Consider the following 23183-nt stretch of genomic DNA (forward strand, 5'->3'; position numbering starts at 1 on the left):
GTAAGCATTTTAAGCAGACACCATGCAGCCCTATACATAGAACTGCGGATGTTAGGGGAGCATGCTGGCTGCGCTGACTTACTCATCCTTGAATGACCATAGCAGAAAAATACACACACACATGCACATGCACTTGCGCATGTGCGTGCAGCTGGATTAACTCTTAGTGGGCCCTAGGCAAACATACTATGGACCTAGCTGCTTTGCATAGGGAAGCAGCAGCAGCAGCCACCGCCACAGCCTGGAGCTGCAGCGTGCAGCCCTAGAAGGGAAAAGGAGCTGGGCGGCACTGCAGCGGCGCAGCAGCAGCACTGCCATGGCAAAATAAGCACAACTGGGCCTCTTCCTCACTTAGAGCCCTAGGCATGTGCCTAGTTTGCCTATGTGTCAATCTGGCCCTGCACGTGCATGTGCATGTACACACACACACGTACGCACGCACGCACGCACACACACACGCACATGCACGCCATATTTTCTCACATACAATGCACTGTTTTTTCCCCAAAGCCAGCTGCTGCTAGTTGGGGTGCATATTTTATCTGAGAAATGTGGTAATAGGAGTTCTGCTTAGAGGGCAAAAGGGAAAAAAAGTCTGCAATGCAGGGAACAGAATAAACTCCCTAGCTGCTGCTACTCAGTTACTTCCTACAAGGAAAGATCATTTTTCCTTCATTCTACCTTACAAAAATAAGGTGTCTTTTATTCTGGGGCACATTGTATGCAAGAAAGTGTTTGTGTGCATGTGTGTGTGAGAGAGACAGAGAGAGAATAAAATGAATAAATAAGCAAAGAATGAAGAATACCATTACTGTACCTCACTTCATGAATCACTGGAATGTAAACCCTGCTTCAGCAAGGACCTGCAGACCTTAATCATGGGAGTAATCCACTTAATTGAAACTGCTTTTAAGTGAGGCATGTGCTTAAATACCTGGCTGAACTGTGCCTCAAGGCTAAGTACACACATTCAAAAAGCTCAAGTCTGAATTGATTCAATCTTTGCAGGTTAGTCTAACTGCGTAGACTGAACCGACACACAAATGAATAGACATTCACTTTTGCTTCAGGAAACGCAGGCACATGTCTGCAGTGGCTCAGGCTAGAAGCCAGGGGGCCCTAGATCAAGCCCTCCCTTGGTTGCTGAGTATGATTGGGGAGGGGTTTAAAGCCCCACCCCTGGCCTGCAGGGATCCCAGCCAGGGTGTGCCTGGAGGGGGAAATAACCCTTGCCAGGCTTATCCCTGAGCAAGCAGGGGGCATGGCCAGCCAGCAGCCTAGACAGTGCTCAGACAAAGTGGGGAGGAAGGGGGAGGGGGGTTAACCCACCAGCACAGGACCCCAGCCAGTGCCTGCTCGGCTTTTCCCCCTGCTCACGGCTCAGCAAAGCCTGGGACCTGCACCTGGCCTGGCTTGGCCTCCAGCATCATGCTGTCCAGCTTCTTGGTGCTCTTGTACAACTCCAGGAGCTGTTGATGCGAGCCCGCACCATGTGTCCCGCTGCAGGGGCCAGGGCTAGGGCTGGCCTGGGTGTTGCTCTACAGCAGGTAGAAGGGGCCTCTGGCCAGAAGCTGCTCCCCCAGCTGCATGCTCAGCTCAGCTCAGTGTTGGGCTAGCATGGACACACACTCAAGCCCCTTCCCTGCCCCTCCTGCCCCCAGCCTGGGTCCCTTGCTTAGCAGGGCTCACATCCAGGATGGAGCCACCACCACCGCAATCCCTCTGTGCTCTGCTCTGTGCATGTTCCCACATGGCCTTCGGGCTGGTTTTCCTCCCATCCCTCCCCCAGTCTGGCCTTTGCTCCTGGCCTGCTCCAAGTGAAACCCCCCACCCTGGCACTGGGAAGGCGCAGTGGAATTGCCCCCAAGTTGGGAGGAGGGCTTTGGGGGTCCCAGGCTGTGCTATACTGCAAACAGCTGGGATCCCATGCTGATGGGAGAGGGAAGGCAGGGGGGTTTAAGCCCTCTCTGCCTGATCCTGCTGTCCCACACCCCAGTGAGAAAGTCTGGCAAAGGCTGCTGTGCCTCTGCCAGACAGATTAGGCTGTGTCCCCACCTGGGTTTCCCATCCCCACCCCTTGTCAACCAGCCTTCACTGCTCTGGCTAGAGAACGGAGGGGCGGGGCCAACCCTGTTCTGCTCCAGAAGACAGCACAGCCCAGTCCAGGGCTGCAAAGCATCCTGGGATGCTGAGGGACTGTGATTTAACTTGAACCAGAAAGGGGTCTGGGACAAAAGGTCCATAAACCGCTTTGTCCTAAATCAGTTAAGTCTGCTACTACATTCAACCAGATCTATCTTAAACTAATTGCGGCCATTTTGAAACTGATTTATGTGCACAAAACTTCTGTTCTGTTACAAGTTCAAACCAGCTTCTGATCACTTAAACTGGTTTATGCACAACTTCTGTCCCTAGCCCACGTGCTTGTGGATTATGTCATTATTCCTCTGACACATTTGACTATATATCCTCAGGTGGACCTTGCATTTCAGTGCTCACATTACAGCAATGGTTTTAAGAGAAAATATTTATTCTGGCTTCCTGGAAAGATGTGACGCTATATTTCTGCTCCCTGTGTCTTCCTGCTGGTGTTACAATGGACTAAAGTTGCAACATCAGTCCAAATCCCACCATACATCTTTTCAGGAGATGAATTAAATACAGCAGTACATGACAGACTGCTCTAGTTTATAAATAATTATTTTGTTTTAATAACAGAGTAGCTATTTCCTATGGGACTGTTTTAAAAGGAAGCAAACAGTAGTACAAGGAAAATGCCCTGGAAACCCTCTAAAGATCAGAAGAAAGCTGACTTTGAGCTAGCTGTAGATATGCATCACTTTTGGCTGATGAGTCACCACAGAATAACAGCCAAGGATCTTACTGAGAGGAACAATGTCATTTGACATATACGGCTTTACTGGGAGGGAGGGAGAGGGTACAACTGCTGTAGTGCAAAATTACACTGGCTCAGCTGTGGGAAGGGCTCTTCTCAAAAAAGTTGAGGGGGTAAGGGTTATGAGGGAGGTCTTGCTATTAAAGGGTTTTGTTCTCTCTCTCTTTTTTCTTTCTCTTTTTAAGTGTACAACGTTTTAACTCAGTAGCATTATTTAAAGCAGGCTGGGGGACAGAATTCAGCATCTACTTGGTCAAAGCATTGTAGCGTGCTTAATTTTTTTAGTTCCAGTACACATTAGGAATAACTTTTGTTCCATTTGCAACCCACATGCTGACACAGCACCCCTCCCCTTTTCTGTTCCCAGATGCTGTTGCGAATTTATTCAATAAAAAGACAGATATTCATCTCCTTTCAAGTAAAAGAACATGCTTTTGAATAACTCAATATGTGATACTGTAACATTATTCCAAGCCAGACCTTGTTTTAATCAGTCATATTGACTCTCACAATGGCATTGCCATATACCTATCATCACCTAACATATTCTGTGCATATGTAAATATTAAAGGGTCAAATGCAGGCTGTCCCCTCTACAGATGAGCATGTGAAAAAAAAAAGTGAGTAAACAGGGCAAAGTTCTTGTGCCCAGCTCCCTCAAATTCTCCGGGGATCACTCTCTACAGGTCCTCTGTCTGATTCTTTTTCTAGTCAAGGTTTGTGTGCAGGATGCATGACCTGTGACTTTTAGCACATACACTGCCTGAAGTACTCAGTTCTGGTCAGGATGTGATAGCCTACCAAAGGAAGGAGGAAGAGAAGGGGATTTCACGGCTGCTCCAACTCAGCTCAACGTACTGCAGAGGGACTTGCTGCCAGCAAGCAGCCCCCATACTGTAGCACTCTTGTGTCCCAGCCAACCCTGTCAGTGTCTACATGTGCATTGTTGCGCACTAAAGAACTGTGTCATAGGAGAGTACTTTTGTTTACAAGTACTAACTTCAGGTAGAGTTAATTAGTTTCCTGTAGCCTAATAGGGTCACACATACAGATGTTAAAACTTTACTGCACAGCTAATAGTTAGCTCCACAGTAAATGTCTTGTGTAGATGTGTGCCCACTGACATGTAATAGAGGGAAAATAATTAGGTTGCTGGCAGGAGGAAAGAATTGGGCTGGGATACTGGAGTAACAAGCCAGTTGAGTAGATTAGAGCAGATGATGCAGAGACTAGAGTACTGTATGGGCCAACAAACAAGGGCTTTGATTCAAGGGACAAAGATGCCATGGGGCAAGAGGAGAATCTCAGAAAGAGGACTTGGTATGCAAAGAAGGAACTAGGGCTCAACTAGACAAGACTACTCAGTTTCGGTCCTAGCGAGTCAGCATAAAAAATGGTTTGGGATTTACTATGTTTTTGCTGGGAGGGGACCATGAACTTGTGTGGGGGAGAATTTTTTAATTTTTTGGTGGGAACAGGGAGATGGGATGGTATATTAGCAACATTTCCCTTCTCTCTCTCTCTCTGTCTCTCTCTCTGTCATACATACAAACATAGCATTTCGGCCACTTATATACAACTCCCACCCCACAAGGAATTACTGTACTGGCTAAAGAGGTGTTGCATATTTGCAAAGGGGAGCGTGATTTGGAGAGAAGATGATGCATGAAACAATTTCTCTACTACGAGGTTAAGGGGAATTTATCCATCACCTAAAAGACCATGAAGAGTAGGTCTGAAATAACAAAATAACACAGACAGTGAAAAGAACTCCAGTCACTAACCTTCATATATAGTGATGATATGGGGGTGGCTGAGGGATGACATGATCTCAATCTCCCGCCTGATGTGAACCATATCTTGTTCATCCTTAATTTTGTCCTTACGAATGGATTTTATTGCAACCTATAAATGCAGGAAATCAAACATTACTCTTGGAACTGAACAGATGCAAATAATCCATTAAGGAGAATTCAGAAAATAAATACAGATGTCAGATGTTGGCAGTGTGTGAAATGACCCAAACAAAACTTAAAATACATACCCCACACCCTGTCTCTCATTTCATCATAACAAACTTGTTCTCAACACAGCAATGAATGACATTAAGTTCTGAGATCTTCATAAGCCTTTATCCTGCAACAAGGGTGGGATTTTCAAAAGCATTCTACATTGACCTAAATCTGCTCTAGCTAAAGAAAATGGTAACATTCTCCATTGTCTTCTACAGAAGCAGAGTTTGGTCAGAGCTGATTGCTTTTGACAATCTCACACAGAAGCTTTAGCTGATTCCAAACAGAAATCTTATCTCTTTTGCAAAGAAAAATCATGAATTTCCAGGGTGCCAGTAACAAATTATTATTGGACTATTTAAATTCAAGCACTGAATTAATAAAGTTGTTTTATGGTACTGTAGAATAGCCAGGAGCTTTGCCTTAGCTAAGAATGGAAAAAAACCTTTGCTATTTGAACCACTGCCTTGAAAATCATTCTTGTATAAACCCTGCACTTTCATGTCCTATACAGCACTTCTGCAATCACTCCAAAACCATATTCTTCCTGCATCCTTCCTCAATCAGCCACCTTTTACAAGCACATCATGTGACTGGGTATCTTTCCAAGAAGCAGGGTGGGAACAAAGGAAGCTATAGCTGAACCTGCAATATAAATTCAGATTCTAAAAGCCCTTATGAGTGTGTGTGTTGCCTGTGAAAGAAAGGGCTTATATGAACAAGCTCATAAATAATCGCTGAGGTCAGATCATACTATATATGAAAAAGTGCAATGGGGAGAACTTAATGGAGGGGGAAATGTATATTCTGAATGACAGCAAATGGCAGTGCTGGCTTTTCTGTCACAGATATCTACCCCAAAGCTGTCTGGGTTTCTTTTTCTTTTTGGGAGGGAGTGTCTACATGTCCAAAATCTACACTTTTGGAAGTACTAAAGCACAGTGCAGTAACTGCCTATACTACGCCATGCGCACAGTGCATGGTTACATTTTGCCGCTACGTTGCTGTAGCGGTGCACTAAAATCGGGGAGCGCACCACTATGGCAACATAGCTGCTGATCACGTGTAAACCCATGTGATTGCTACATTGCTGTAGCCACTGTAGGGCAACGTAGCACACTGCTAGGTGATATGGGGCGACATGTAGACGTGCCCTTCAAGTCAGAGTGCAAGGAATAAATTATCAACTAGTTTTGGGTCAAAGATGAATCTTTGGTCAAACTTCATTATTCTACAGTGCCCTCCAGTGACCTTAACTCTGACCTGTGAAGGAGAGTAAATAATGCTTTTGTCATTCTGCTAACTTATCATATGGAACTTTCCTGAGAAGACACTTGGCCTTGTCAATAAATAGTCTTTGGTCCTGTCAGGAAAAAACCCCCAAACTACTTCATTGCTGCATCAATAATTGCTAACTGGAACTACTGGTGTCCTTTAAATTATGTTACAGAATACTGGGGGAAACTTAAAATAGTATTAAAATGAACAGTATGAGCATGAGTTAAAGAATCAGGGTTGGTTTTTGTTTGTTTGCTTGTTTTGTTTTTTGCAAAGTCCTCAATTCAGGAAAGTATCCCTAATCAACAAAACCCTTAATCATGTGCCTACAGGCCACCAAAGTCCATGGGACTTAAGCAATAGCTTGAAGTCAAGCTTGTGAATATACGCTCTCTTGATCCAACGCCTGAATGTACAACAGAATGGAACTGAGCTGGAAAGAATGGCAGGTTAAAAAGGCATCAAAAAGCTTCATAACACAAAAGCTTGGGACAGAGGCTTAAAAATAACAGTACACCAGTAATGCTGGACCCATACATAACTAGTGAAGGTGAAAAGAGTAAGTCTCTATCAGAAGAGTGAGTGGGACAAATTTAAATTATTCCAATGAGATGGTTAAAGTAGCTCATACCAGCAGGCAAAGCCTGACTTTGCTCCCTCTTTATTTGCCTGCTTTGGGACAGGCTGCAGTATGACCTGAATGTAAGGAAGTGTGAGTGGTTCTTGGAGCAGCACATGCACTCTTGCAAGAAGGATATTCAGACATAGATAAAAAATATGGTTTTTCTTATAAGGCAGCCTTGCACTTGGCTGTCAGAAGAATTTCAGGACTTTATCGTCAAACATACAGGGAGCAAATTCTTCAACATCCAGGGTCAGTAAGGGAATAATAGCATGCAGGAGCGCATGACAGTCTGCCAGTATTCTGACTCCATAATTGACACATGAGTTATGGAGCTAATTTTCCTATCGGGACCTTCTATGGAAAAAATATAATACATGAAAATGTGTACTTTTTAAATACGCACGAGTGATTTAAATGACAGCTGTCTTGTAGACATCTGCCTTTTAATACAGCAAAACGTGTTGCACCTATGTGACTTAGAAAGGCCAGTCCCATTTTCAAAAATGATTTAGACGCCTGAGAGCCTCAGTGTTATTGAAAATCACTTTCACTACTAAGTACTCAAGTTAATTTTGAAATCAAGGCTAATGGGTTCTCTTAAAAATTGTACCTGGTATATGTAAGACATTAGATTAAATTCCAGAGGTAAAATCCTGACTTTATGAAATTGACTGGAAGCTTCTATCTAAAGGCAAGAATTTCACTACAATTTGAGGGAAAAAATGTCTCTTGAAAACATTTTTTAGGGTTCATTAGTTGTGCAAAGCACTATGGCTCTGGAGTTTATTGTGTCACATTAACTGTACGCGTAAATATACATGTCTAAAGTGACAGAGACAGACAGTGATAGTCAGCTGGTGTAAACTGGCATAGTTCTATTGAAATCAACAGAGATGTGACATTTTAGATCAGCTGAAGTTCTGACCCAGAATACTTAGCCAGATGTTGGGTCATATTCTATCACTCTTTAATGTAGCAATAGCTTGTTGGATAGTAGATGTGAAAAAAGGTATCAGTACTATCCATTAGTAGTCTGTATATGTAGTATGGTACTATTCAGTGCAAGCGACAGAGGAAGAATCTGTATACTCATGCTTAATAATAATAATGTTGCTTAGCATTTCCTGGGTACTTTAGAAATTCAACGCATTGTACAAATGTTATCTAGTTAATCCTCACAACATCCATCCATGTTGGGGTTTCTTCTGTAGATATAAAGGAGACTTCAGCGTCAAAAACCTGGGGGTCAGGCACCTCATCAGCATCAGATTCACAGAGTAGGTCAGCCCAGGTACCTGGAGCAGGTCCACTAGTTTGAAAGAGCAACACAAATGAGAATCTGGCCTGAAGATTTTCAGTTTTTTTGTGTTTGAATTTTTTCATTTTAAATGTGTTCTGTTTTTTTCTAAGTGCTCTGCTCACATTTTAGAAAATTATTGTACATTGCCCTGTTTTAGTCTCAATTAACAAAACAAGATCCCTGCATTATGGCATCAAAAAGTAAAATGAGCCTCTCTCCAAAATTCTGCTAATGGATTTTATGTTTATGAAATTTATTTTATTCAAAAATGTGTTCAGGAAACAAAGAGTCATTCCTAAAGTAGGTGTATGCTTTTAACGTTAGAGGTACTGTAAGCTCCTTTTGTCAAAATCTGATATGTGAGACTAAAACAAGACACTGCACATAATGACCCTGAAATCCTGAACTTTTCAGAAAGACTAAGTTCATTGAAAAACTAAGAAAAGATGTGCATAAGAGAATAACACTAAAGTATCAACTTATGCACTGTGGCTGTCTAAAAGAAAACCCCAGATACCCTCACTCAGTTTACCAATCTGGGGGAAATGGATTTGGAAATGAAGTTTTCAATCTATGAAGTTATGAACACACAGGGTCAGATCATCACTAACCCTCATGCAGCCATGCAAGGCAATAATGTCCTTTCAACTTCACCTTCCTGTGCTGCTGTGTTAAGACTGATCACATTATGGCAGTGGGTCCACAAAGCAGCCATTATTCCCCTTTTAATAACCAGGCAGGCAAAGAGGCGATGGAGCCATAGTTTCACCCCTTCATGGGCTGGCTGGTAGATCTGCCTGGGCAGAGATGTGAGAAGTAAGCTAATGCTTTTTCAGGGCTTCAATAAATTACCTATCTCCTTTTCCTGGAAAGAATATATATACTTATTCTTCAGACCTGAAGAAACACACAGCTCTGGACAACATTTTCCAACACATTTCATGTTTTCTTGCTTTTGTTTGGTACAAATAATTTGTATTGAGTTATAAATATTTCAAAGATCATGACAGTTATAAAGCTTTCTGTACATTCAGTACTACCTCCATGAGAAATGTTTCTCTTCTTTTATGAGCTTCCAGAGTGCTGGGCAAAAGCAAAATACTGTAGTTGGAATTTTCCTTTAAAGACGTAAGAGCATTATGCTCAGTAAAATATTATGGACTATGAACATTTGGCAAAGAGCACAGGGAATCAGTCAGCATCTACCTCCTGGACACACATTCAGTACCCAATTGCATCTCTGTGCGTATAATCTTGCCTACATCATTTCATTGAGAGGTATGAATATGGAGAAAATCCCAGACTTCATCTTGAATAATAAAGCTATGCTTTCATCAAAGAATGAATGGGTTTTTTAATTGTTTCTTTCTGATTATTAATGGTAACGCACCATATTCTACCTGAGGATGCATGCATCTGAACAAAGGCAGAATTTGCCCTATTGCACACAGTCATTGATTTTAAGGCAATACATAAACTTTATGATCATCTAGTCCAGGGGTGCTCTACCTCTAGCCTGAGGGCCAAATATGACCCATGGAGCCATCAAATCTGGCCCACGAAGCTCCCCACAGGTTGGGAAATTTGGCAATAGGGGAGCAGTGGCCATTAACATTGTCTCCCTCCCCCCTGCCAAATTCCCAAACTCTAAGCCCCACGAGGTCAGTTAGGGCCATGCCCTTTCCCCTGTAGGGCTGAGCCATGCCCCTCCTGCCGCAGCTGTATCAGGGTCAGGCCATACCTCCTTGCCCCTCAACAGGGCCAGTTTGGGGCTGGACCACACCGCCTCCCCCCACCGCCAGGTTGGGCCATATCCCCCTTACCTGCTCCAGGGCCAGTAGGGGATGGGCCACACCCTCTTCCCCCGACTAGATGGATCCATGCCCCCTTGCTCCTCCCGCAAGGCTGGGTCAAGCCCCCTTCCCCTGCAGGGCTGGGTTGCCTCCTGCCCTCCTCTGTTGCTGGATGGCACCTGCTATGCCTGTCCCAGGTACTGGATTGGGACCACCAGTTGGATCGAGTACGCAGGCTGACCAGGCACTGTCCATTTGGCTCCCCAGGGAAAAAGGTTGAGCACCACTGATCTAGTCAGACCTCTCTCATAAAGCCTCCTCCAGCACTTTCTATATACCATAGCTTCAGCTTGTCTGATAAGCAAATTACTGTATTTGCTCAAATATAAGATAACCTTGAATACAAGATGACCCCCCCCCCCAGTAATTAGATTCTATAGATGGAAATTTATAAATCCTTTATAATCTTCCAGGTATAGAATCTAAGTACTGGAGGGTTGTCTTGAATCCTACCACCCCTCCCTACCCGGATTGCTACAGCAGGGAAAACAATGGCTAAGGGAGGGGGTCAGGTGGCCCCCTTGCCCTCTGCCCTGCCCACTCCGCTGCAGCCTTCCTGCCCCCCCTGCCACCTGCACACTCCCAGTTTTGCACAGCCTTTGCCCCTTCCCCCAAACTTCTCCTAGTCTTTGCTTCTTCCCCCTTGCTCCTCAGTCTCTGCCCATTCCCCCTACCTCCACAGTCTCTTCCTTTCCTGTGGGGGCAGTGAATTTTAGGTTGGTTCAAGCTCTTAGGCATACCAGTTCTAGTCTGCCTCGAATTCCAATCTGTTACTGCAACAGCATTCTGGAGTGCAGGGGAAGTGACACTGGGAGAGAATGCAATCTCCTGAAGGAGGGAGATTGAATACTTGTATTAGGAAATATGTTAAAAATGCATTTTAATGAAGTTATTTAAAGCTTTTGTTCAAAGGAAGGAGGAGGAAGTGTGAAATATACAGAGACCTGTATTTCCCCAGAGCTGTGAACAGAAGAGATCTCTCCATCCTGTGACGGGAAGTGAGTGGGTCCAGCTAGTTTCAGAGATGTTTTCAGTCCCCCAGAATCCCAGGTGGGAAGAAGAGTGTGATGTGTATAGGTCAAGATTTCACAATGGTGGGAGGTAAGGTCTATGCAGAAAGGGTGGCAGTAATTGGCAAGCCAGGAAAAAAGGCAGATGTGTATAGTATGTGAGGTGATGGTCAGGGGAAGAACATATTGTTCCTCCTCCTATGGAACTTAGGCAGGAAAAATAAAGCCTGGGACTATATTGTATTTTTTGTAAAGGTATCTACTTGTGGCTCTTGACCTACATATCATCTCCCCTCTGAAGAACTGAAGAGAAGGGGAAACAGAGCTGTGAAACTGGGAAGTCCCAAGGGTGTCCCTGCCAGTGCAGTTTCACTGGAGCTCTATTGCCAGGGATCAAGAGAGCTGTATATAAGTCATCTGGGATCTGCCAAGTTTTAGGGTAGGGGGAGAACTATTCCATCTGAAAGAGGCAAGCAATGAGGAAAGAAATCCACAAGAACATCCTAATGGCATTGATTTCCTCCCTAAGAACCCCCTGTAGGCATTAGCTTATAAAGGGATGACAGGACCACAGTCCTGCTTGTGAGCTTGAGATGCAAGAGTGGCAATCTGATTCCAAGTTATATTGAATATATACAGTGCAAACAGTTTTACAAGAGACTTCCACAGAGACAGAGAAAAAATTTCATGCACTGAGTGAAAAATCAGATAAAAGAGCACTGCAAGGTGCTGTAAAATTAGTATACGGCCTTAAACATCAAGCTGATCTGTCTCTGAGTGTTCTTTTTCTCTGTGCAGAGAAGGTTAAAGCCAACACACTACCATTGTCTTGGAAATTGTTACTTTTCAGATCCCATGAGCCAGATCATCTCCATGGCAATGCTCCTTGGGAGACAGTCATGCAGCAAAATCCTATTTAATTATTTATAAACGACCCAACTCCATTGTTTAGTAGACTGGCAAACTATGCAACAATCAAGGAAGTTGCTTAAATACTTCTCTCTAAACAGTAATGGGGCAATGCGTACCAAGTGGATCCCTGCTGATTTAAACCTCAAGGCTGCTGTGCTTTTGCTATTTTTTTCACGTTTCTTCATGTCATTACGGGGACATTTACAAAGATGAATGTTGTTGTTTAAGAGCAAGCAGCTGCATCAACAAGTGTAGAAGGGCAAACAGGATCATACCAACAGAGGCTACTTAGGCACCTTTAAGTTTTCTCTCTGAAAAGGGCAAGGTACCTTTTCCAACAAGTTCATTCTGTATGGTAAAAACATTTTAAACCCCCCACCCCATCTGTAGCTAACTCCTCTAGTTCTCTACTTCCCAATGTGTCACATAAAAAAGATTGCTTCCTAAAACTAAAGGTGATTTATGGCTGCTGTATTGCTGCCTGAAGGGAAACTCATTCTTCCACTCAGGCACTGAAAGTTCTGGATCTAGATGATAAATGTCAAATCAAAATGGTGTTTGCATAAACTGATACTGTGTGTGCCTGCCTGTGCCTTTTGAAAGAGCCAGGATGCTTTTATCTATGTTTTAATTCTTCATTTCCAAATGTTGCTGGCTGTAAATGTCATTATTATATTAGTGGTGATTCAGCAAAAGGAATTAGTGACTCATAAATCATAGGCAGATTTTCATTCTCTTAATAATGCCTCCTATATTCACAAACTAAGAAACTGCCTGTGGTGTAACGAAGTTTCCTGAGTAGCAGAAGCATTCAGACCAAGAGATTTATGCTGCACATACACAAAGTGGGTGACAGGAGGTACATGTGCAACACCCTTCCTCCCCTTCGGTGCTCTCCCCATCCATGATATACGTTAACTGGATTTATGCGCGTATTTCCTGAGAAACTAATGGTCTGCTGGAAAATTTACATCCTCTCACTGTTTGGTATCTGTTGTCCTGTGCTGCACAAATGAAGCTTGGCATAAGTTTACTCTGCATCCTCTACCAACATTCTCTGGACAATTCATTTTTTTCTCATGTGCAGACGGTACTCTTCCTTGCCTTTTCATTATCTTCAACTGGATCTGACAACCTTACACTGACCATTTCAAGACAAATTTACCCTCAAAAGTAAAAGGCAACTGGTTTGGCTTAGAACTCCTTTCAAAGAACATTTAAAATATGGGTTGGTGGTTCACTTACTATTTTTTTGTCTTTTTGTAGAGAGAAACTTGTAAAAGGGGAAAGAACTGAAGGTCTAAGGCAATGAAAAAAACATGCTTTCATTTCTAGATGTGCACTGGTTCAGATCCAGCCTAAACCAGATGTTGTTTGATATCTCTCACATTTTGTAGAGAACAAGTATGCATATCCCCAAATGATCACTTCTATTGATGGACATTATAACCCTAGTGAAAGCCACCTCCTCCACCAGGAAAGGTGTTTATTAAGCAATAACAAGCCCCCAAGTTATAGTAGTGCATATGTTTGAAAGAAAGACCTAATATATATTAATGAATGTTAATAAGTATGAAGTATTCAGTTTTTCAAACTGGATCAACACAAGTTATCTTCCAAAACCTATTCACAAAGTTACATTAGAACAGGCATGCTAATGAAAATTCAAAAGCATTTTCCTCTTGCACAATCAGCAGGTGAAGTAAGTTTGCCTTGGTGACCATAGAAGTCACAGAAGCTGTCACTTTTCATCTGTTTCCTTGAAATCCACAGCATCAGATAGGTCTCAAAAAGTGGAAGGGGGTGGGGTCCAAACATCCCTCCCTAACCCCAATTCTAATAGTCAGGGGGTGCTCCTTCACTATTAGAACTGGAATCAAGCAAGCATGTGTGATTCCACCAACACTCTTTTCCATCTCTATAACAACTATTCCACATCTCATTGCTGACAGACTTCCATCTGGAATCAGAATCCAATACTGCATGGACAGGAATATTTTTAATATGAACCAGTTATGTTCCATATCCAAGATAACCCAAGACCTCCGTTACTGATCTTCAATACACTGATGTTTTTGTCATGTGTGCTCCCTCAATTGAAGAGCTTCAAGTCACTCTTGATGTTTTTTGTGAAGCACATGAAATGCTTGGACTCAAAGACAACTTCATGAAAACCAAGATACTTTACCAGCCCACCCCAAACCAAGCAGCAGTTCCTCCACACATTACAATTAGAGGGCAATCCGTGGATAGAAAATGTTGATCATTTCCCCTACCTTGGTAGCTACCTGTTCCAAAAAGTAAACATAAATGATGATATTCAACACTGGACAAAATCAGCCAGTGCTGACATTGGACATGTCCAAAATTGTGTCTTTGATGATCATGACATCAGGACCCAAACCAAACTACTTGTCTAACAGGCCCCTACCCTGTTGTATGGGGTGTGAAACTTGAACATCATACCAGAAATACCCGAAAGCTTTGGAACATTACCATCTGGGATATCTTCGGCAAATTCTCCATATCAACTAGAAGGACAGAAGAAAGAACATTTTGGCTCAAGAAAATACCACCAACCATTGAAGCCACGTTTATACAGGACCAGCTCTGTTGGACAGGACATGTCATAAGAAGAATGCCAGAAACTTGGCTCCCTAAACAGATCCTATACTCCCAAATTACTGATGCTCACCATTTTAGAGGTCAGCAAAAGAAGAGATTCAAGGACACCTTGAAGGCCAATCTGAAGAATGTAATATTAACATCAATTCCAGGAGACTGAAGTCGTGAATCATCCCCAATGGTACCATGATGTATGACAAGGCATCCCTCATTCCAAGCAAACTCACCTCACTACAGAGGGAGATAGACAAGAGAGACAAAGGGAAAAAATTGTGACCTGACATCACCAGGATCTACTCCTTCCTTCTGGAATTATTTGCCACACCTACACTCAAAGATGCAGATCTCAGATTGGCCTCCTCAATCATCTACAGACTCATAGATGACTTCCTTATTTAATAGAAAACTGTCATCCTCCAACTGAAGGACTGCCAATGACTCTGACTCTCAAAAACTGTGTCCCCCTCAGACAGGAATGATAGAACGCAATGGCAGTATGGGATATGGGAAAGGGACAGTTGCCACTTTCTCTCAGTGGCATTGCTTACGGAGATCCAACATAGCCTATATCAGAAGGGGTAAAACTCATTAGGCCCTGCAGGCTGGATATGTTGCATGGGCCATATGTTTGACACCCCTGGTCTACACCTGCATAAGCAGGGAAGTGCAAAGTTGTGAGGTAACAGAGCTAGAATTCAAAACAAGTATCCTGCCAGCTGGCAACTGTGAGTTCCAAAGTTTATCTTCCTAGTAAAAAGGGCTAGAGGCTTAACTCTTAAATAGATTAACCTGTACCTGTCACCCAGACCTGTCACAAGAACATTAAAAAACTGCAACTCCTCCTACCTAAAATTTTGGTACTCATGCCTGATTAAAACAGTCTTATGCTCTATTTCTGTGGGAAGACTAGTTAAAAAACACAGTTTAAAGTTTTACATCAAGTTCCTCCTGGGTTGTGAATGGAAAAAAATGTCAGAACAATTTTAAAAAGTGATAACCAACTTATTTCCCCAATTCTCTATGTTCAAAAACATCCTACTTAACTACCTTTAAACTTACAAAGTTCACCTCTGGGGACATGAGAAATTTTATATAGATTTTTTTTTTTTATATCCCAAGAAAACACTAGATAATACATATTATAATACAATGTTAAAAAAAACCAGCACTATAACCTTAACTATGGAGTCATTACTTTTGAATAGATATTAACCAATACTGAATGCCGAATTCACTGAAAAGAATAGAAACTGCATTTATATTTAACTTTGTGGAAGTTGCCAAGCAGATGTTTATTTCTGGCTTCCATTTACTGAAGCCAAATGCTACATCAAACTGGGATTCCACAGTCTAACTCCTTTCCTTCCAGGTTACAATTTTATTGGAACCAAAAAGAAAAAAAGCTGGCTTTACTTATAAGTAGGAAAAAAACTTGTAGCATCCATTTTTGTGTCTGTTTATATCATAGTTTAAATAAGGTTATATTTGTGCAATCATTATTGATCATCAGCTTCCAAATACAGCACCACACCATTCAGCACATGTGCTAAGGAGGAAAACTTATTATAAACATATCATGTGCCAGTCCTTGCTGTTTAAACTCTATCTTACAATTAGCCAGCATTTTGCAAGAACCCACAGGTACATTTTCATATCAAAAGGCAGATCTAAGTGGTGGTGGTGCAGATCAACAAGTAGAATTCTGCTTACATGAAGGAAAACCTTCTCCTTATTCTCTCTCATGTACATATGTATGTATGTGTCTGTATATATGCACACACACGCACGCACAATGTATATTGCCACTAAGATCATTAAATTTTATCATGCTAACAAGGTCCACTGTACTGACAGCTCAATGATGATACCAATGTCTCTCTTCATATAAGAGAGTTGAAACTGAAGAGTAATCTGCCAAAGAAAGATGTATCAAAATGAACATGGAGGGAAAAACCATCCTGCTAAACAGTCACGACCCAGCACCCACTGAAGTCACTCAGTTTCTTTACTTAATTCAGTGGAAGCTGGTCAGACACAGTGAAAGGAAGACAATACTCCTTGAAGATACCAGTGAGGGAACAGGTCCACTGGTCTCCCCCAAAGATAGTGGAGAAAGGGAAACAGGCATATTGGCCACACTGCTAGTGCAAAAGAGGGGACCTGCCACCCTCCATAAAGCCACTACAACAGGCAGAGGGGTCTGAGAAGGTGATGAACCAAAGGCTATTGTTTGGGACTTCTGTGAATTTAAAGAAGCCCCAGAACTTGTTAGTGCTCAGAAAATCACAGACCTATATTTGTTTTCTCCTATCACTAGTGATAAGTCATTTTAAAATGTAATTGCAGAGGTTTTCATGTGCTCCTGCATTTGTTTTTACCCTGCTTTTCCTGGGTTTTGCATTCATTTTGTTTTATTCCTTTCACAATGTAGTCCTTACAAACAGGCTAATTAAAAGGGAAGAGAAAGTCTCTTTCCAGCCTGCGACCCACAAAGCAAAAAGAATTGTTTTTGAATTTTCTTTTTAGAGAATCCATATTCCTGGATAGGGCTGTGCTAATCTGAACCCCTACCTACATTCCTTGAGCAATTAAAAATGTTAGTTAAATCAAAGGGGATTTTGGATGAGCATGGATTTCAAAGATGGGGTTTAGGGTTAGTGCTTTCCAATGACCACTGGGGGCATGCTAAGTTATAAGGGTCATGTATGGTGCAGAAAACATGGCACATGGTACGCAAAAGCATATAAATGGAAAGAGAGTACCCTGTTTATCACACAAGGCTCAAAAGACATTAGGACTAAGATATATTTTCTAAAATAATCTAAAATAAACCAGAATGAAAACAGAATCTTGTAGCGGGGGGCTAATAAACTAGTCCCTCATCCTATTTGGAGAACGGCTCCTGGAAAATATTTTCAAGTATTGGCAACTGTGAAAGTTTACATCTCACCAGTTGATTTTGCTTGCTCTCGGGCCTACAGATCACTGTAATATTAAACTTTCCTCTCTTGTACTCATAACAGCTTCTGCTTTAGTATCATATTGTACAGCTCAAACAGTATCAATTTAATTGCCCTCTTTAGTAACAGAATCTTGAAATTTATTACAAAATCTGGTAGAATTGATATGCAGAGAGAAAAGTACTCTGCTTGCATTCTTCCCATTCATCTTTCATTTCTAGGAAATGTCAGTATTCCTGAAGGTAGAGAAACCTGCAGCTACTCCTTGCTGTTTATCAAAAGAAAATTACAGAGGATACCCTAATGGTTCATTAGATACTGTAATACAGAAACAAGCATATTTTTGCTCCCTAAGGCCAGGGGGGTCTAGAATTGACTGAGGTATGGCAGGCTGAAGAATTAATTGTCCTTTCACATGATCCTGCAGCATCAGAGAAGGATACCTGTTCTCCTTGCTCTATAATTAATTCAGCAATCAAGACAATTATTATAAGCAGTTTGGAGAGAATTAGGTCTGAAAAAAGTCAACTCGGAATTCCACAATGAAGGAACAAGTAAAAGGTTTCTGGCAAAGAACCCACTCAGACTGTATAATCTCTAGGACTGAAGCCCCCTCCTTCCAGCTCATGTACACAGCTCTATTTTTTGGCATTCACTTTGGCCAAGGTCAAGTGAACAAAGCAGTATCAGTACTTGAATTTCTGGGCTCCCTTTGCCAAAATGTGAGAAGTTAGGTAGAGCAACAGCAGCAATACAAACTTCCCACCTCACCCTGCCAGTGACCTTAACAAAGACTTGGATGTACCACATCCCCCAGAGTAAAGAACAATTCCCTCACAAGCTACTCTGTCCAGAATTTCATCTCAGCAAATACCACAAATCATGTCATACTGCGTAGAACTATTTAAGTGGTGTTGTGCAATGTGAATTGCTCTTCACGAGGGAATGAGAAAAGACTGCCTAACCCACTTAATTTAACTTTTTGCTTAAACTACCCGGAAAGGGGAGGCTCCATTAGGTAGTCTGGAACTTAACAACAACTTTCATCTCATTTGAGCCACGCATTCCTCCACTAAAAGGTAGAAGTAACTTAATTGTAACACTTAAAATTAAATGTTTCAACATCTTCTACCTAGATTACCAGCTGTATTTCCTAGGCCTACCTGCATTAACTGCAATTTAGCTGAAATAAACCCAAATTCATTACATTTGACTGACTGACTCCAGGAACAAAAGTTATTTTATTAGTGCTTGATGAACCTGTGTGTTATATTAACTGCATGTGTTTTTCTGGTTTTGTATTTTTACATTCCTCAAAACAAGAATACACATGACTACCACCAAGTTACTGATCTTTCCCAGTTCACCCACTCATTAATGCCTGCAAGCACTGTATTAATATCACAAATGCATCAGATAATCCATGACAGAGATTAACAGTTTTCTTGCTCAAAATGAAGCAATCTGAGCTCTTCTTTTAGTGTGACTATTTTCTGAAGTGTGCTTTCATGTGTGTGCCACAACTCAGAATGTGCCAACACTGAATTTAGCTTATATAATAAGCTGTTAAAGTGTCATAGTGGGTTTTGTTGGGCAGACAATGAAAAGAATTTGGGTGTAGAGTGAAATAAAGACCCAGCTATTTGTGCCAAACATTTGGTTTATGGCAATACTTCATACAAATTATTTCTTATAACAACTGAACTGTCATATCCTACAACCACATCCCAGGCAGCCTCCCAGCTGAGCTTACTAAGGCTGCTGTCTGATGTGCTGTACATATAAACTGAGAACTACCCAGATGTTCTCTATGTAAAACATTTGGTTTCAAACATATAGCACTTCTTTCCAAAAAGCGATTACATTTGTTTAATGGACTTGTACAGTTCAACTAAAATATCCTGAAGCAGACATTTGACTGCAATTCTACTCTGTGAGCCCCATCTGCAAAAAAGAGAAAAGTAAATGAGACTGCTTTACATGATTTATGCTGCCTTTATGATCTGCCAGTTCATAAAACACAAATTCTGCTCTACAGACAATTGTACAGATCATTTTCAAGTGTGTTGTTTAGTTCTTGCCTGTGTTAAGCAAATACTTCAATTAAAATAAAGGGCCAAATCTTGCTCTTCTATTTACAGTGATAGTAATATAACTGAGGGTAGCATTTTGTCCAAAGGCATCACAAGGAATGTGATTTTCTGTTTTGCACTTGGAGAGTGAATAATGATATCCAATAATGATAATCAGTAACACTCAAAGCTCCAGTTTTTCTTTTCATCTTAGGAAGGCTGGAAAGGGCAAGGTTAGAGTACGTCATGAAATTCTTCTCCCTAATGAATTTCTCTACAGTAATATGAACTCCACAATGAAGCATTTCATAAGTCCTGTTAGAATACATTTTCATAATGAAATGCCAGACAGGATGAACCATGAGAATATATTTATTTCACTGAAATAAAGAGATGTATAGAAAATTGTCAGACTATACTTGGAATAAAATTATTGCTGGAAAAGAAGAACAGCAGGCTTCTTGGCTGCCAATATATTGCAGAATTCAGTGGAAGTCCCTTGTTCATTCTAAGCCTTAAGTACTTGACCTGACATGAGGAAGAGTATGGACATGAACACGAGGCTACATTATGTGGGCAGAAAAACGATGACATCTCCATCACTCATGGGAATATAACCATAATCTCAAAGGGATACACTCACTTTACTGGTCACAAAGAAAGTGATGGGCTTTTTTCCCCTAAGATACATGAAGCTACCACATATAATCAAAGAGAGAAAGGCAAGAAATGGTGAGAGATTTGGGTTCTGTTATGCAACAGACTTCCTGTGTGACCTTAGCTAAGTCATTTGAATGATAGATGTCCAACTAGTGGACCATGAGCTGAAAGCCACTTGCAAGGGTTAAAGTCCCCAGGCTCCTGGTCCAGGTGCACTTCCTCCATCACTCTCCTGCTGCTGCTGTTGGGGTCTCTGAACTTGTCCTCCTGCATCCAGCTTCTGTTTCCTCCTCGCAGCCCTGGAGGTTGGGCAAGGTATAGTCTGGAGAGACTAGGGAGCCTGTAGCCTAGGAGGGCTCGAGGGCATTTGGTCCCTAGCTGCTCCCAAGCTGGAAAACCCTGATATAAAACTATTAGTACTTGAAGTCTTGTCTACACTAGAAAGGTTTTTATCAATATAATAATACTAGCAAATAGGAAAATGTCCCCTAATGGACATTCATCTTAAACTGGCAGAGTTTTATTTGCTGGCAAATTTTATACTACTCTCTCAAACAAAATAATCTACAATAGCAAAAGGACATTTTTGCTTATATAACTGCAACTATACTAGAGTTCTTGCCAGCAGAGTGGTGTTCATCAGGGGTGTGAGTTTTTCATATATTCCTAACCAACACAGATACGCCAACAAAACTTTTAAGTATAAAGCAGGCCTCTTTTCTTTCCTGTAAAATGGAGAAAATAATTCTTCCTCCCTCACAGTGATATTGTGAGAAATATCAGTGTTTGTGAAGTACTCAGATATTAGGGCAAGGAGTGCCGCAAAAAAAACTAAATGAAAATGAACAAGGAAAAGTCAAATTATGTAAAGGAAGAAGCAGCTGAGCATATTGGAACAGATAATCAATCACCTTATAACTTGTGTACAGACCTGGTTAAAAAATTATCTGCCTGAGAGAGTGAGGTAAGTGCCACTCATGTACACCTTTATCTAATTCAGTTAAGGCCATGGAAAACCCACTCTCCAATGATGTGGGCCAATGAGCCATAAAAGCAAACGTCAAGTGAAACACAAAAATTCCTAGTTATCAACTGCTATCTCAATAGAGCTATCAACATTTTTTTTACCCAACTGGTATAGGTCTAGATGTCCCACTTACTAATGTATCTTAAATACTCTTGTGGTCAGGCAGTAGTACTGTGTTTTAGCTGGTATTTTTATGGGCTATAATATTTCATACTGGTATGTAATCATTTCAAACACCAGGGAGTACAGCTTTGGGGAAACCTTTTCCCCTGCTGAGCATTCAACTACCAGGGAGGTTTCACTCTTCAGTGTTCTCCCAATGGTCACTTTTTCCTATGCCAAAATGTTCCACTTGAAACAGCAAACCACAAAACACCACTGCTAAGGTGATTATGAGATACGTCTTGGTTTTAAGCGTAACTATATATATATATATATATATATATATATATAGGCATTCTAGATTTCAAGACTGTTATTTGATAATCCACTCATTTCACTTTTTGTGACAAACACAATTAAGCTTCGCTATAGAACCAAAAATTACTGAGTTTTTACCTCTCCAGAGTACCAAACTCCACCCCTCCCCACCCCGCCTGGAAATCCCAAAACTACATGACAGTGAGGTTTAAAAAAACAAACAAAAACCTGCCATGTTCTTCATTAAACTTTTGCTCAGATGCTGATTTAACCATATGTATCAGTGATAAATAGAAAAAAACTCAAAACACTGTTCTTAATTAAAAGCAACATTTGCTGAATATAAAGAGAATGATCATGGGACAGTGGTATTTTTATCCAGCCCCCATTGCTAAGCTGTGTAATAGGTAACTCAAGAGCACTATTCACACTTGTTTTCAAACCAAACCAATAATTTTCAAATAAAGTGAACATTACAGAGGCACCCTATCACATCTAGCACTAGGATTGTGTTGAGATTGGAAGGTGTAGTAGGGATTAAATCTCTTTTCAGCATGGGAAATAAATTGTGTATATATTGGTAGCAACTCTATAGCTAGGGCTGCTTTGCAAGGTCTGCCTAAAGCAGAACAAAAGTCCCTCCTGGCTTAGATATTCATAACTGAATTTAGTTTCCAAATTTAGCACACTAACTCTTGATAGAACAAGTGAATGTTCTACGTTTTCAGCCAAAGATATATTAACCACTGTCTCTGTGCCAAGGGACTGGTACTTTTGAGGATCCTACCCCCAATACTTAAGGCGCAGCTCTAATACTGAAATATTAGAGCAAATTCTTCAGCTACCCTCTACACAACACACAGTCTGCTTCCCCTCTGGTTCCCCGACGTCCTTTGTCACTCTCCTGATCCTACTGAATCCCACAGGCCCTCAAGCTCTCTCACATCTCACTTCATGCCCTCTTTGACTTCCCAGTGTATCATACAAATACACCAATTGGGTTGAGGACGTAGTGAATGGCTCATGCAGGGAGACCATGAAAAGTTGAAAAGGGATATGGGAAGAGACATGGAAGTAAACAAAAATATGTGGTGGGCAGTGGAAAACAGCACTGTGGAGAGAAAACTATTCTAGTACGAGTGTAGCTGAGTAATAGGGTGTAGATTTCAAAGGTAGCTGGCTAGATTAATGCACCAATTGGTGGAATTTAACCTAAGCAACCATAACAGTTTGCTTTAAAGTTTTTGGTCAGGTATATACATCTGTAAAGTGAACATGTGATCATTTTCAGGGGGAATAGACTCTGAACCTATGAAATAAGTTATTAACCCCAGAAAAAAGCTACATTTGTTTTGCAGCGTTGAGTTCACCCTAGAGTAGCTAGCTATTCTTATTCCACTAGGACTACTCTTAACATTCCAATCCTGTACAACACTTTTCCTACAGCTGCCTTTTCATTTAAATAAAAGGAACAGCCTATAAAAATATGGTTTTCCTCCGTGTGTTTAAGAACAGAGCCTGAAAATCACTTTT

General features: G+C 41.4%; 1 protein-coding gene across 6 annotated transcripts in view; it reads right to left on the reverse strand.

Annotated features, from left to right (window-relative positions):
* NUAK1 (NUAK family kinase 1) overlaps positions 1-23183 on the reverse strand; it is a 65206-nt gene that overhangs the window by 30569 nt on the left and 11454 nt on the right. For 4 of the 6 annotated variants that reach the window (XM_025204877.1, XM_025204875.1, XM_025204876.1 and 1 more), the window contains exons 2-3: positions 7991-8120; positions 4681-4801 (exon numbers count right to left, since the gene is read on the reverse strand). In XM_025204877.1, the coding sequence (XP_025060662.1) occupies positions 4681-4801; positions 7991-7999 (130 nt within the window). In that variant the 5' untranslated portion in view covers positions 8000-8120. The remainder of the gene's footprint in view (positions 1-4680; positions 4802-7990; positions 8121-23183) is intronic. The other 2 variants (XM_025204878.1, XM_025204879.1) reach the window with 1 other exon arrangement.

This window comes from Alligator sinensis, unplaced genomic scaffold (genome assembly GCF_000455745.1).
Source record: "Alligator sinensis unplaced genomic scaffold, ASM45574v1 scaffold267_1, whole genome shotgun sequence".
Classification (NCBI taxonomy): domain Eukaryota; kingdom Metazoa; phylum Chordata; order Crocodylia; family Alligatoridae; genus Alligator; species Alligator sinensis.